This window comes from Eptesicus fuscus, chromosome 6 (assembly GCF_027574615.1).
Source record: "Eptesicus fuscus isolate TK198812 chromosome 6, DD_ASM_mEF_20220401, whole genome shotgun sequence".
Lineage (NCBI taxonomy): Eukaryota > Metazoa > Chordata > Mammalia > Chiroptera > Vespertilionidae > Eptesicus > Eptesicus fuscus.
This window is the reverse complement of record NC_072478.1, coordinates 103,144,765-103,160,583: the sequence shown is the minus strand read 5'-3', so window position 1 is coordinate 103,160,583 and position 15,819 is coordinate 103,144,765. Positions and strand designations below refer to the sequence as shown.

Sequence of the window (15,819 nt, the reverse complement as noted above, 5' to 3'; positions counted from 1 at the left end):
TGCTGTTCAGTCGTTTGGTCATCCCTCACTAATCCCCCTGCCAGTCTGGTTGCCCCACACAGCCTACTTGTTCAGTCGTTGGTCGTCCCTCACTAACCCTCTTGCCGGCCTGGTTGTAGGCAGCCATGTTGTGAGGGTTTGACAGTCAATTTGCATATTACCTCTATTATATAGGATGAACACGTGAGAAGAACGATGATTGTGATAGGCTTTTTGTTGTAAATTTTTGTTTTTAAAATGTCTTCACATACTTTTTCTTGATTCTTATGAGGACTCTGACCTTAAGGCTGATATTAATATCTCCATATTACAGAGAACGAAACTGAGGCATAGAGAAGTTTTAATCTAAGTGAGAAATAAAAAGAGTAGCCCAAACTGTAAGCCCTCTCTTCTGTTTTCTAATTCAGTATTCTCTCCACAGATGGTGAGGGATTTTGGTTGACTTTTCTTTCCTTGCAGCAGAAATGTGCATGGGTGTTTCCCTTCATGGCAGTAAACACAGTTGAGTTGAAGTTAATGGAGTGTGGTTCTTAAGGATTCTTTGTGTTCATACTCCAAAGTGGAGATGGCAGCAATAAAAAAATGAAGTGAGTAATTGTATTCGATCTTAGTCAACAAATTATATTGCATCTCACAAGATAGAAATTTTGAACTGAGTTCTTAATCATGTAACTGGAGCAAATGGGGAAAAGTAATAATGTTCATCTTCTTTTGTGTCCCTTTACTCAGTTATCTTCTTCTTGTCATTGCCTCTGCTGCCTCTCCCAGACTGAATGTTTTCAGCTTAAAACTCAGTTTATTCAAGCCTGACTTGAATTTAGTAGTTGAACTGTGTTGGGGAAACAAGTTTTCTTGAAGTGCAAGAAAAGAAGGCTTTGTCTAATCTGGAGGAAGCTTAATAAAGTTTTTCTAGGCCTGTGCTCATAAACCACACTTAGTGGAATATTAGAAAAATCCATCTGCCTCGAATCATAAAGTGATGATTGTCCCAAGGGGTGAGTTGAAGGAGATTACATGGAAGTCCTCTCTGATTGGTGTAGCCAGCAGTTAAAGGATGGGGACTAGAACTTGGAAGTGAAGGAGTGTCTGTACTTAGAATATCAACATACGGACATTTAGAACCACCTCCTGTTTTATAGTAGACTAGAGGCCCGGTGCATGAAAATTCATACACTGGAGGGGGGGTCCCTCAGCCCGGCCTGCCCCCTCTCACAGTCCGGGAGCCCTCAGGGGAGGGAGGTGACCTGGTGATCCGGGGAAGGTGATGCCCCATCACACCTCTGCTGCTGCCACTGCCGGCAGCACAAGCCTCGGCCAGCCCTGGTTACCTGAGCCTCGGGCAGCCCTGGGCGGCTAGGCAGCTGACACCCGAGGCTTGCCTGCGCCTCAGGCTGGCCCTGGGCAGCTGGGGGGCTGAGGGGACTGGGGGACTCCGGAGGCAGGCGGTTGGCAAGGCTGGACCCACCCCAGCCTTGCCCCATGCCTGCCTCTCTGGCGGGGCTGAGGAGACTGAGCATCGTCATCTTGTGGCTGTGGGTGCTGCCATCTTTGCAATGGTGTGAGGGTGAATTAGCATATTCCCTCTTTATTAGATAGGATTAAAGGAGCAGACACCATCCCTCTCCTGGAGTGTCTCATTCAGAAGTGGGGTGGGAATCCTATGGTGGTTCTATAGTATGGTTTTATTATAATAGCTTGTGCTTTTCTGGCAATCACCAATAAATTTCTGCCTTGGATTTTAGTTATCCTGGAAAAAATTAATTTTAACTTGGTGGTGATTAAAAGCTTTTGGGCCTTTGATCATTGTTGTGTTCCCCAAAATTAACACAGAAAGCCTGTTGAACAAACCTTTCTGTGAATTTGGCTTTTGCTGCTCTAGGTTTGTGATGGTTGTACCCTGTCACAGATAATTACTCTCTTCCTAATTGACTCAGAGTAGTTTAGATGCCTTTTAATTCTCATAATTTTGAACTGAAAAAATGAGATGTGCTACTACATTTAATAAGTAGGACATATTGAAAAGTAACTTGAGAAACAATAAAATGATATCTAATACTTCTGGAATGAACATTGAATTTTTAAAACATTTAAGCTGTAATAAGAGCTCTAAGAAGGGGGATTGCTTATATGGCTTTTGTTTTGTTTTTTACTTACTTATTTTTATTTTTTATAGAGAGAGGAATGGAGGGCGGGGGGGCGAGAAACTATTGATTGCCTCCCATACCTGTCCTGATGGGGGGACTGGATATCAAACCCGAAACCTGGGTATGTGCCTTGGCTAGGAATCAAACCCGCAATCTTTTGGGATGATACTCCAGCTAACTGAGCCACACTGGCCAAGGCTGCTTATCTGTTACTGAATAAAAGGTAATACTCTTGGAAGCAATCTGAATTGGTCAATCATGAGATAGAAAACAGGTTTTTCAGTGTGTATGTTTTCTACATACAATCATTAAAATGTACTGACTAGAAGTGAGAATGTAACTGCATAGAGCAAGCTCTCTGAAATCAATAAAAATACATTTAAAAAACTCTTTGAAAAAAAATTCAAAAAAGCATATTTAAGAAAAAGTACTTCTCCCACTACCTAACAAACATTTTGGTGTACACCTTCTAGACTCAGGGTGTATAGCTACATGTATAAGATAGAGTGAGCAAAAATGGGCTCGTATGGTCAGCAAAATGGGAAGTGCTTTTTGAGGTCATTGCAGCCACAGCTTCCAGAGCAGTTTGACTTTTACTGATGTTCTCACTTTGAACTGTAATGGGAATGTCATTGTTAGCTTTTCATTCTTGGAGGGTTGGTTTACCCCCTGTATTTTTTTTTTTTTAATTGGCTTGGCTATCTGTTTTACAGTTAGGAATTTAAGTAGAGACACCACAATGATGTGAGAGATGCACATCCCAGGACTTAATCTGATGAATATGGTGTCAACTAGAGTGAGGGGAATCCCTGCTGTAATTGGGCAAGATTCCCAACGCTTTATGTTGGCAGTTTGCAAGAATATAGTGTTTCTTACTGGTAGTACTTCCTTCTGAAAGGGGCAGTTAAATAACCTAAAAGTTAGGCTTGGGATTTTGTAATGGTGATAACCAAAGATGAATTTTAGAAGTATTAAATGACATCCAAGATACCTCTCTCCTTTCCCATAAATCTAACCCAAGGGCAGTGCAGTTTCTGGTAGTTTTTATGTTGTGATGTTTGCAGCAAACATCACTTTCTCCAAAACTTGATAGGGAGGTAGTGAATTTGATGTTTTAAGTCCCATTTCTGCTCTATGGATTTTGTATCAAAATCTTGGACAGACCAAAATACTATTATGTTTTATGGTTCTATTGAACCTACTCTGATTCTTACCTGCTCTGAAAAAAGCAAGAGTGTTTTGACTGCACTTAGAAACCCATTCAAGGAGAAGGACTTGGCAAATGAACAAAATTTTTAAGTAAAGTGTGTTTACCCACTCTTTTGCCAGGCTCTTCAACAAACCTTAGAATTTCTCAAGCAATGGAGACTTTTCAGATTGATAAGGGAGACCACCTTGAAAAAAGAAACTTATGGACTGCTAATGTCTGTCTAAGAAACACTTAGTACTCCCTTGGCAGTGGGATTGGGACTGGCACCAACATACTTTTGGTAATTGGTGTATGCTGGGAAATACTGTGTTGTTTGGGCATTTAGGATCAGTACCAACTTGGTATGCCATCCTAAGCACTGGTTCATATCTTTGAAACCTCATGGAGACCCAAGACCTTACAGATGGATTGATCATGTAGTTTGACTTTGGGAGGGTAGATCAAAGTCTGGGAGTATGTTGAAAATTTATTCTAGTAACTTTAAAAATATATATTTTTATTGATTTCAGAGAGGAAGGGAGAGGAAGAGAGAGAAAAACAGCAATGATGAGAGAGAATCATTGATTGGCTGCCTTCTGCAAGTTGGACCGAGCCTGCAACCCAGGCATGTGCCCTTGACCAGAATCGAACATGGGACCCTTCAGTCCACAGGCTGATGCTCTATCTGAGCCAAACCGGTTAGGGCCTAGTAACTTTTATTTTTAACTAGCGTTCCCGTTGCAGGAAAAATCCTGCAATAGGATTTCCTGCTGCACTCTACCCCACCTCCGCTCCTCCCTTGTTGCCCGCCCCGCCTTCTCGGCCAGCCTGCCAGCTTTTCCCTTCACCCCCGGCCCTGCCTTCGCTCCTCCCTTCTCCTCCCCCCAGGCTTGCTTGCTTCTCCGAAGCTTTACTCCCTTCAGCAGCTCTTGGCTTCTTTCGACGCTGTCTTGATATGCAAATTAGCCGCCATCTTTGTTGGGGTAATTTGCATACTCGTCCTGATTGGTTGGTGGGCTTGGCTTGGCTGGTGGGTGTGGCTTGGGCATAGCGAAGGTGCTGTCAGTTTGCATATTTGTCTATTATTAGATAGGATGTGGTCTTTTACAAACCTCAGGGAACAGTTTATTTTTATTTTTTTAAATATATGTTTATTGATTTCGGAGAGGAAGGAAGGAGAGAGAGATAGAAACATCAATGATGAGAGAGAATCATCGATTGGCTGTCTCTTGCACCCCACCAGGGATCGAGCCTGCAACTAATTGCTGAGCCACACCGGCTGGACTATTCTAGTAACTCTTAATGCCATGAGGTAGTCCTAGTGGCTAAGAATATGAACCTTGGAGTCAGTCAGTCTATGTTTGAATCTCAGCTGTCCTACTTAGCTGTATGATATTTGGGAAATTTTTTAGAAATTCTATTTAATAGACATTTAGGTATTGTTTTTTTTGTTTTGTTTTTTTTTGTTGTTTTTTTTTTTTTAATTTCTTTATTGATTAAGGTGTCACATATTTGTCCTCATTCCCCCATTCCCATCCCACACCCCTCCCCATGGATGCCCCAACCCCCTGTTGAACTTAACCGTTGGATAGGCTCATATGCATGCACACAAGTCTTTTGGTTGATCTCTCCCCCCTCCCCGCAACCTCCCCTATCCTCCCTCTGAGGCCCGATAGTCCGATCGATGCCTCCTTGTTTCTGGTTCTGTTCTTGTTCATCAGTCTATGTTGTTCATCATTTCCCCTAGATGAGCGAGATCATGTGTCACTAGAGATATACTTATAAGAACTGAATGTGAGACAAGCAATAATAGTTATGCTGACAGGCAAATGAATCAGTCTGTAGTGTGTTTCTTTCTGGACCAACAGTTCTTTAGAGACCCAATTTCAATGTCCACCAGTTCCTTATGTGTACATGTCAGCACTGACCCCAGGTATTGTTTTTTTATATAGGCACTGACCTAATTGTATGAGAAGTATTACCTCATTAAATACTTGTACCAATCCTGTGAAATAGATATTATTGTCATCTCCCTTATCCTCTTCCCCAGCTAAGTACTTTACCTTTTTAAGTTTGTCTCTTCATTTTATGATGGAGTTATAAGTCTCAAAAGATCTAATTCTGACCAGACACCCTTATGGTGTCCTGGATCTTTGGGGCCAAATTGGATCTAGGTTAATATCATAATTGCTCTCCCAAACCCAAATCTATATCCAAGGGATTATTAGAGGGTTACAGGTCCTTTTTTATTTTTAATTCAATGACTATTATCTAGCCTTTTAAAAAATAGTATATTTTTTAATTTATTGATTTTAGAGAGAGGTGGGGGTGAGAGAGAAACACCAATGTGTTGTTCCATTTATTTATGCATTCATTGGTTGATGCTTTTAAGTTCCCTGACCAGGGATTGAACCTGCAACCTTGGCATATTGACACTCTAATCTAGTCATATTCAGTTTTATCCAGTTGTTCCAAAATCCTAATATATAAAAACCCTGGGTCATAACGACCAGTAACAACTGAGGCTCGACCAACTGGAAGTCAGTCCTGCAGTCAGTCCTGACTGCTTCCACTGCAGGTGCTGTGCCCCAGCACTGACTGCTGAGGGGGCTGGTAATCAGGGCCAGAGAGAGGCCTGAAGAGAAGCAGGGACTGATTCGTTGCCTCTGTGGCAGCTTTTGATCAGCACTTGCCTCTCTTTCTCTCCCAGTAGGGTCAGCAGGTGGGCCTCCATTTCTCTCCAGGCCTCCACCGGGGCTGCTGATCAGCCCCATCTTTCTGATCAGGCCCCATTGATAGGCCCAGAGACGTGGACTGGCATAGAAACCGACCAATCAGAACCAAATCTGGGTCAACTGTGAGGAGCCAATGGCTGCCTAGGAGGCGGAGCTTTTGACGCTGACTGGCATATAAACCGACCAATCAGAACCAAATTGGCCTGCAGGGGGAGGGCAGTGGGGGCAACCAGGCCGGCAGGGGAGGGCAGTTGGGGGCAAGAACAGGTCGGCAGTGGGGGGGCAGTTAGGGGCGATCAGGCAGTCAGGCAGGTGAGCGATTTGAAGCCAGCAGTCCCAGATTGCAAGAGGGATGTCTGACCGCCTGTGGGATCGGGCCTAAACTGGCAGACAGACATCCCCCAAGGGGTTCCTGATTGGAGAGGGTGTAGGCTCAGCTGAGGGATTCCCCCCCCCCCATGCACAAATTTTGTGCACCAGGCCCCTGGTATAAGGATAAGAGAGGCCTGGACTTTGAATCTAGTTATAGGGTCATAGTCCTGGCACTTCTTGATCTTGAGCAAGTCTTTTATCCTTGATAGCTCTTACATTACTTCCTGTAAAATAGTAAAGGTGGCTTGTACCATCTAAGGTTTCCTCCGCCTCTAAATTCTCAGAAAGTAGAGAGGCTATCCTATATAATAAAAGCCTAATATGCAAAATGATCGAATGGCAGAACAACCAGTTGCTATGACATGCACTGACCACCAGGGGCAGACGCTCAACGCAGGAGCTGCCCGCAGGCCCCAGGCCAGCCAAGGCAGGTGCCAGTGGGAGCCCCCCGATCGCCCCGCCGGTTGCCCCACAGATCAGCCCTGATCACCAGCCAGGCCTAGGGACCCTACCCATGCACAAATCTCATGCACCAGGCCTCTAGTGGTTATGATAATAACTGTTGGCATGTTAATGCTCTTATTTTAGGCATTTTAATCTCCATATCCTATTTTTATTTTGGCAGTTTGCTGCTCTAGATTAAGGGAATGTATGTTTTATGTATGTATGTATAAATAGTGCATTCTGAATTTATATGAGAATAAAATATTTTACGAGTATCCTTTTAAGCTAGCACAATCTGCTATGGAATGGTTCTGTAGGATCTATTCTTACCTCTTAAGAGTGACAGGAAAATTTCCCTTTTATTTTCATGATTTTAAGACTCATTTTCTAAAGTGAGAGCATCATCTCAGTCCTAGTCTTTGCTGCTTTAAAGTCTTCAGAATTCTTTGAAACAACATTTTGTCTTTGACGGTGATCTCTTTAAATATCCTCTTTTTTTTTCTTCTTTTTTTTAACCCCCTGTCGGCTATTGTGTTAGGGAAAGTCTGCTGAAGCTATTTTGCCTTGAGTTATATCTTGATATTTACCTTTTCTATACATTATGACTTCTTGTTTCTTCATTTGAAGAAATTGATTATTAAATCAGGATTTTTTAAAGCAGGGACAAAAGCAGGAAAATAACTGTAAACACATTTCACTTTGGAAATCATTGTTTTTAATTAATAAAGTGTCAAAATTAGTTTCTTCCAAAGTGCATTCAATTGTGGAGTAAAAATATTTAAGATTATGTTGCTATTTAAATCTGAGAAGCAAGCCTTTCTTGTTTTTATTCCATGTTAAAGCTCTTTGTCAGAGTGGGAAGAAGTGTTGAAAAGTTATAGGAAAGGTAAGGAGTAGATGAATGTGATTTAAGAGGCTTCTGAGAAGATGAGTTTTTGGCAATGTGTCTTGATAAAAACAGGTATTTTCTTAGATGTCTTTTTAAAAATTAGATTTCTGCCCTAGCTGGTTTGGCTTAATGGATAGAGCGTTGGCCTGCAGGCTGAAGGGTCCCAGGTTCGATTCTGGCCAAAGGCACATGTCTGGGTTGTGGGCTCAATCCCAAGTAGAGGGCGTGCAGAAGGCAGCCAGTCAATGATCCTCTCTCATCATTGATGTTTCTCTCTCTCTCTCTCTCTCTCCCTCTCCCTTCCTCTCTAAAATCAAAAATATATATTTTTTAAAAATTAGATTTCTGCCTTAGCCAGTTTGCTCAATGGTTAGAGTGTCAGCCCAAGTGACTGAAGGGTATCGAGTTGGATTCCAGTCAAGGGCACATACCTCAATTGCAGGCTCTATCACCAGTCCCTGATAAGGGCACATGCGGGAGGCAGCTAATCAATGTATCTCTTTCACATAGATGTTTCTCTCTGTCTCTCCTCCTCCCTTCCACTCACTCAAAAAAAAAAAAAATCAATGGAAAAAATACACGGGTGAGAATTAACAAAAAAATTTATGTTTCTTTAATCTTTTGTTTCTTTTTAAATAATTTTTATTGATTTCAGAGAGGAAGGGAGAGGGAGAGAGAGAAACAAAAATGATGACAGGGTATCACTGATCAGCTGCCTCCTGCATGTCCCCTACTGGGGAGCCTGCAACCTGGGCATGTGCCCTTGACGGGAATCGAACCTGGGACCCTTCAGTCCGCAGGCCGACACTCTGTCCAAATGAGCCAAACATTCTAGGGCCAATCTTTTGTTTCTTACATGCATGCAATAAAACCAAATATGGTTGCTTGCCTGCAATTTAAAGGTTTAGAAACAAATATGGTGAATAAGAGCTGTTTTCTGTCTTTAAATTCATTATCAGAGCATAGTACTTACTCCTATTTATATGAGTAACTAGTAGCCCGTTTGCACGAAGATTCGTGCAATAGTCCTTCATTCACCTGGCTGCCTGCACCAGTTTTCTGCCGGCACCGGGGACCCAGGCCTTGGCTGTGGCCACCGCCTTCTGCCTTCTTTCAGGGTAGGGGTTTGGCCCCGGGCGGTGGCCTTGGGCTCGGCCGCACCCAGCGTCCCTGCTACCGATCGCAGGAGCCGAACCCCAGTTGTTTCCTGCGATCGGCGCAGGCTCCCCGCTGGCGCCCAAGGCCGGGAAAGCCTCGGGCGGTTTTCCCGGCCTTGGGCTCCGCCACACCCCAACGTCCCTGCAACGGTTTCCTGGTGAGTGTGGTTGGTGGGCGTGGTTTGGGCGTAGCGAAGGTGCGGTCAATTTGCATATTTGTCTATTATAAGGTAAGATATTGAACATCTGTTTTAGTGTCAGGAGTCAGTTGTGTGAAGCAGGTACGTCTGAAAGTTTCAGAGCATAAAATATCTAAATGAGTATACATATTTTATAGCTGTCTTTGCATAATTAAAAATGGTTTATTTGGTGCAAATAGAGCTACTTAGCTCCTTGGGCTGATTTCTGTGTCCAACTATTTGCAGAAATGCAGGTTTGTGATATCAGCTAAAATCAAAACACAAGATTCAGTGAGCAAATTATTAGAAAATGTACTCTGATAAATGCACAGGAAGTGCATGACAATCAGAACAATTCTTTTTAAGATTAGGAAGGTTTACTGAAATATTTACTTGTAGTTTTATTATATACCAATCATCATTATTAATGTGCTTTACAAATACTAACTTATTAAGTCCTCAAACAACCCTAAATATGTTTTAATAGGAGCATAGTCTTTTTTTTATATGTTTTTATTGATTTTAGAGGAGAGAGAGAGAGAGAGGAACATTGATGAAAAAAGAGAACCACCAATTTGCTGCCTCCTCCACGCCCCCTACTGGGAATTGAGCCTGTAACAAGCTCTCTGTGCATGGGACAGCACTGAACCAGCTGAGCCACACTGGCCAGGGTTCATGGGAGCAAAAGTTTAAATGCTTTTGCTAAACGTTGTGGGGTTTTTTACAGTTAGTTTATTTAACATAAGGTAAGTTAGGTAATAAACTATATTTAGTTTCTTTAACATGAAGCTTTTAGCCTCAATGAAAATTCTGCACTGCTCATTGATTTCTCTAAAATAATATTTTATGTTGCAGAGTTTTTAAAGTATTTTAGTAATGGACATTCGATAGTCAGATATTCTGTATTACATATGTTTGTTCTATAGGTAAAAATAATGAAGATCCAGACAGATAAAAGCAAGCAAGCTTCATGTCACAAACTTATTTTTATTTACTTTTGCACAAAGTAATTACTTTGGAACTTTTGACAGCATATAGATTTGAAAATGGATGTGGAATTATCATTATCCTTATGCAGCATAATGTATCATGTATTCTTTTGATGGAACTTTATTCTTATGGTTTTACAGATCCAGGGATGTGCAATAAAGCTACCTCATATTTGTAAGGAGGGTGCTTTTACTTTTACAAAGTATTTTCTACCTTTATTATGAGACTAGAAGCCCGGTACATGAAATTCCTGCTCTCAGGGGGGTCCCTCAGCCCGGCCTGCACCTTCTCTCAGTCTGGAAGCCCTTGGGGTATGTCCGACTGATGGGGGGAGCAGGCCTAAGCTGTCAGTTAGACATCCTTAGCGCTGCTGTGGAGGCGGGAGAGACTCCTGCCACCTCCGCTGTGCTCGCCAGCCGTGAGCCTGGCTTCTGGCTGAGTGGCACTCTCCCTGTGGGAGTGCACTGACCACCAGGAGGCAGCTCCTGCGTTGAGCGTCTGCCCCCTGGTGGTCAGTGTGCGTCATAGCGACCGGTCTTTCTGCTGTTCAGTCGATTTGCATATTAGCCTTTTATTATATAGGATAGGATAGTTTTTCTGTTGGGTTCCTCTGTTTGAGGGCCTCTTTCAAGTTTCTGTGGTTTAAGTACTGAGGTTGTGTAGGTTTAGCTGCTGTTTTTGCCCTGTGATTCTCACAGTGACAGACTTATACCAGGTTCTCTCTCCAATAGATTTCATACAGATGAGGCTAGACAATTCTGTGGAACTACTCAGATAGACCTGAAACTTTATTAAAATACATATCTACCCATCACGTCCTGTCTCCCACTTCCTACTCAGTAAACTAATGTTCAGTGTACTCTGCAAAGTATTTGAGTCATCCAAAGATTAAAGTAGCAGAAAATAACATTTACCTTTCATTTTACCTTCTTGGTGGGATCAGTAGGAGGTGAATTGTGATTCTCTAACACATTTGAGACACCTTTTGGCGAATAATCCTCGACCTGCATTTATCTGTATTTTTTGTAAGATGCAGTGAAAAGTCTTAGCAGATTGTGTTTCTCACACTTGAATTAAACCTGCTACCAAATAATTTTCCTTCTCTGCTATGTACACCCTTTTAGAACTCAACTGGTTTGCATTTCACCAGGACAAGTTAGAGGGCCAAAAAGTACAGTGAGTCGAAGTATTGAGTGTTTTAAGAGAAAAACAGCTGGCCAGTAGCATGGTGTACCACTGTGATGGTGAGAGGATGAGAACTGATGTGTGCTGGCTGGAAATAAAGTGGCTAGATGGGGTAAAGAGAGCATGGTTTAATTCAAGTGTTGAACTAGATATGCCTTGCAGCATTAATTGGTCCTGTCATCCAGAAACAGTCTGGTATAGGATGTAGAGATTGGCCAGGCTGGAGTAATTTTGTTTTATTTCTGTAATGAATAGCCCAAATTTAATTTGGCCCTAGGCCAGTGAGGGAGTGGTTAATTTCATGGATTCCTTAGAACCATTTTGGCAGTAATTTCTTCTAAATTAGTGTTCTTCCTACAATTAAATATAGAGCATTGAATTTTGACGTACACCCTCTCCTTCCCACCTGCTCTGTCATTTATGTCCCACCCACTCTTAGCCAACACTTTAGTGAGCTTCAGTCTTTTTACCTATTTTTCCATCTATCAAGCTATTTCTTATGTATGGCACTGCATGAGGGAAGATGGGTTCTGTACGTCAGTGTGAGATCGGTGATTATGGGCCAGGTAAGTATCTGAGTGCAGAGAAGTGGCATGGGACTTGTCCTAGCACTTCTGCTCTGTAACATTCTCTAAGGAGCTATGCTGCCACTTAGGGCAAAACAGGAGTGGACTCTTATCCTCTGTTTTTCTTCTCTTGGATGGAAACTAGAGTAGGGTTTTGTAGTTCTTCTGTTCCTGTGGTTGGTGTGTCTCACCTGTTCCAATCCTAGTTCCTCCAAAGAGTGAAGCACTGGTTCTGTCCTCTTTTATTACCCCTTTCTAAATTAGCTCCTGTATGAATTTCAGAGCAGGGCACTCAACAGTTGCTTGAATGAAGTCCAGAGAGGGGTTTCCTCATGGAGCTGGTAGTTTAGCTGTTCTCTCACCACAAAGCAGTCTTTTCCCTCTGTGCCATTTCTCAGAAGTTCCTACTTACTGGCTTCACAAGTCCAGGGGTCCTGAGATTCAAGCTACTGTTGCCATTTGGTTTTCCCTAGTATCTTACATCTTAAGGTATCTCTCTTTTGTGGAACCCTTTGACTCTTTTTATTTTTAAAAATATATTTTTATTGATTTCAGAGAGGAAGGGAGAGGGAGAGAGAGAGAAACATCAACAATGAGAGAGAATCATGTATTGGCTGCCTCCTGCACGCCCCCTACTTGGGATCGAGCCGGCAACCCAGGCATATGCCCTTGACCGGAATCAAACCTGGGACCCCCCCCCCCCCCCCCCGAAGTCCGCAGGCCAACGTTTTATCTACTGAGCCAACCAGCTAAACTCTTTTTAAATCCTGTCATTACTGTCCCGTGAAACACTTAATACTATTTTTCTAGGTAGTTTTTTAAATCATCCTTTGGAGAAGGCATACCAAGTAGAAAAGAACTCTTAACTTGTCACTGGAAGTTTTGGGTCGAGTCATCTAATGTCTCCATTTGCTCTTATAGTTCTAAATTATGTTAGAGGAATTTCAGAATGCAAGAATTATCTAGTAGGCAAATTTCTAACTATAATTTGATAAAAGAATCAAAGAGGAATGACATAATTTTTAACACATCTTTTGTAAATTTTGGTTTTGATGTTAGCCTTTTATTCTCAGTTGCTTTAGGTCGCAACCAGCCTTTGAAAAAGGAGAAACCCAAATGGAAAAGCGATTATCCCATGACAGATGGACAGCTGCGCAGCAAAAGGGATGAATTTTGGGATACTGCACCAGCTTTTGAAGGCCGTAAAGAGATTTGGGATGCCTTGAAGGCTGCAGCACATGCTTTTGAGAGCAATGATCATGAACTGGCACAAGCAATCATTGACGGTGCAAACATAACGTTACCACATGGTAGGTGGTCCTCAAGGACAACAGGGACCTGTGGGCTTGTGTCTAATAGTAACAAACCAAATGGGAAGTGTTCATTTACTTGCTGTGCATTATTCTACCTTTTTTTTTTCCTAAAAGGGAGTATTTCTCTTTGCTTCTTTGTATATGTTTAACTAGAGATAGGTTTACTTGATATGTCTGTATTCTAATTTTGAAAATATTTTTAATCTCAAGAAATAGAACTGTTGTTCCCTTGTTAACTTGTATTTTCTAGCTTTCATACAACCTAGTCCTCCATCAAGGTCCCAATTTCCTAGAGCTTCTACTTCACTGGTTTTCACCTGCACGAAAGTGGTAGTCTCAAATGTAGATCTCAGAAGTCATAGAGACTCCGTGGATGCTCCTTTAGTCATTATACCTTCTCATCAAGACTATTTTTAGCATATATTTAGAAGTGAATCTCATGTGATCTTAAGGACAGTTTCTGTGATTGTAGCTCTGAGCATTATTAGAAACCTTTGCTTAGGAATGTGAAAGCCGTTTTTTGTTGTTGTTTTTTTTAATACGTTTTTATTGATTTTTAGAGAGGGGAAGGGAGAGGGTTAGAGAGAGAGAAATATTGGATAAGAGAGGAACATTATCTATTGGCTGCCTCCTGTACACACCCCTGCTGGAGATCGAGCCTGCAACCCGGGCATGTACCCTGACCTGGAATTGAACCGGTGACCTCTTGGTTTCTGGGTTGATGCTCAACCACTGAGCCACACCAACCGGACATGGAATGTGAAAGCTTTGAATATTTTCCAGGGACACATATATACTGGACCCATGCACATCCTTTTGCTCAGTCTCCTTGATTAGACACATGCAAAAATGCTCATGCTATATAAGATTTAGGTGTTAATTTTATCTTTTTGGTTTTTTATTTCTATATTTATAAATTTATTTTTCCCTTCAGTTTTTCAAGTTAATATTTTTCTAAGTTCCTTTAGCCATATATATATACACATATATGTATACTAGAGGCCCGATGCACTAAATTGGTGCAAGAGTAGGCCTTCCTTCTCCAGCTGTCGGCACCAGCTCCCCGCTGGCACCCAGGACCCGGGCTTCCCTTGCAGCCCCGGCTTCATCCGAAGGTCATCCAGAAGGACGTCCAGTCTAGCATATTATGCTTTTATTAATATGCTAATTAGACCGGACAGCCGAACAACTTTCCGGACGAAGCCGTGGCGGCCGGGGCCATGGCAGAAGTGGTTAGGGGCGATCAAGCAGGCAGGCAGAGTGGTTAGGGGTGAGCAGGCGAGCAGTTAGGAGCCAGCAGTCCCAGATTGGGAGAGGGATGTCTGACTGCCAGTTTAGGCCCGATCCCTGTGGGCCTAAACTAGCAGTTGGACATCCCCTGAGGGGTCGTGGATTGCGAGAGGGTGCAGGCCGGGCTGAGGCCTTCCCCACCCCACCCCCATGCACAAATTTAATGCACTGGGCCTCTAGTAGATAATAAATGACCATCATGGCGGAACAACCAGTCGCTGTGATGCTCACTCATCACCATGGGGCAGACAACGCAGGAGCTGCCCCCTGGTGGTCAGTGCGCTCCCACAGGGTGAGCACCGCTCAGCCAGAGCTAAGGAGCAGCAAGCAGGCGGGTGGTAAGGAGCAAGGGATCCTGGACTGCAGTCGGACATCCCCCGAGGGCTCCCGGACTGCAAGAAGGCACAGGTCAGGCTGAGGGACACACACCCCCTCACCCCGCTCCAGTGCACCAGGCCTCTAATATATACATATTCAGCTGTAAGCATTGTTTCCTATTTTTATTATACCTTCATTGTTCCTTTTTCATTATCTTCCTTTGTCTATATTTTCAGAGGAACAGTGCCTTTTACTGTTTAATCATCTGCTTTATGTCCTTTGACTCTATTTAAAATAAAAGGTATTTAACTGTCTGTCCCAATTTTCTAAATTTCCATTAATTTTCTGAATGAACTCTGCTTCCAAGAAACTTTTTGCCCTGGCTGGTGTGGCTCAGTTTGGTTGGGTCCCATTCATTGAAAGGTTGCTTGTCCAATTTCACAGATTATTTTTATTGATAATTTATGATCCTGGATATTTAATTTGGGGAGAGAATAACCATGAAATGAAATCATATTTGACTTTATGGTCTGGATTTTCCCCTCTTTAGTTTTACTTTAAAACTCTAGAACATACTTATAATTCAGTTTATACTTTGTAAGAAAAAGTAAATCAGAAAACTGTGTATTTAAATACTAGTAAACTGCAAGTTACCTTTCCTAAAAATATTGAAATGTTGGAGGTTCTGAGCAATACAGAGTCTGGATAACTTTATTTCCAGCATCACCGATATGTGCTGTCTACCTTGTACTTCCATGGAATTTTATTTTCACCCATTTGAGGTCTGAAAATTGAACCCAACTTGTTACGCTGAAGAGCAGAAGGGAAAAGACTCAGCTTTCCGTTGTGATGGATGAGTAGTTGAGTATTCAGATCTAGGAAGAGATCAAGTGCCTATTAGATTGAACGTTGTGTTGAGGTTGGCACGCACTGCTGTTTTAGCATGGTACAAACGGCTGCCCTGACACCTCTTGTCCTAGTTTCCAGGGAGCCTAAAAATGTTGCCCTTTGATGGCTTTAGTTTGCAGTCCTGCTGTTTTCTATCTGT

At 42.4% G+C, this 15,819-nt stretch overlaps 1 protein-coding gene across 1 annotated transcript in view; it reads left to right on the top strand.

Moving 5' to 3' along the window:
• Window positions 1–15,819, top strand: part of UBTD2 (ubiquitin domain containing 2) — a 30,745-nt gene that overhangs the window by 10,362 nt on the left and 4,564 nt on the right. Inside the window, 1 exon segment of the mRNA XM_054718145.1 lies at window positions 12,924–13,160. Within this exon segment, the coding sequence (XP_054574120.1) occupies window positions 12,924–13,160 (237 nt within the window).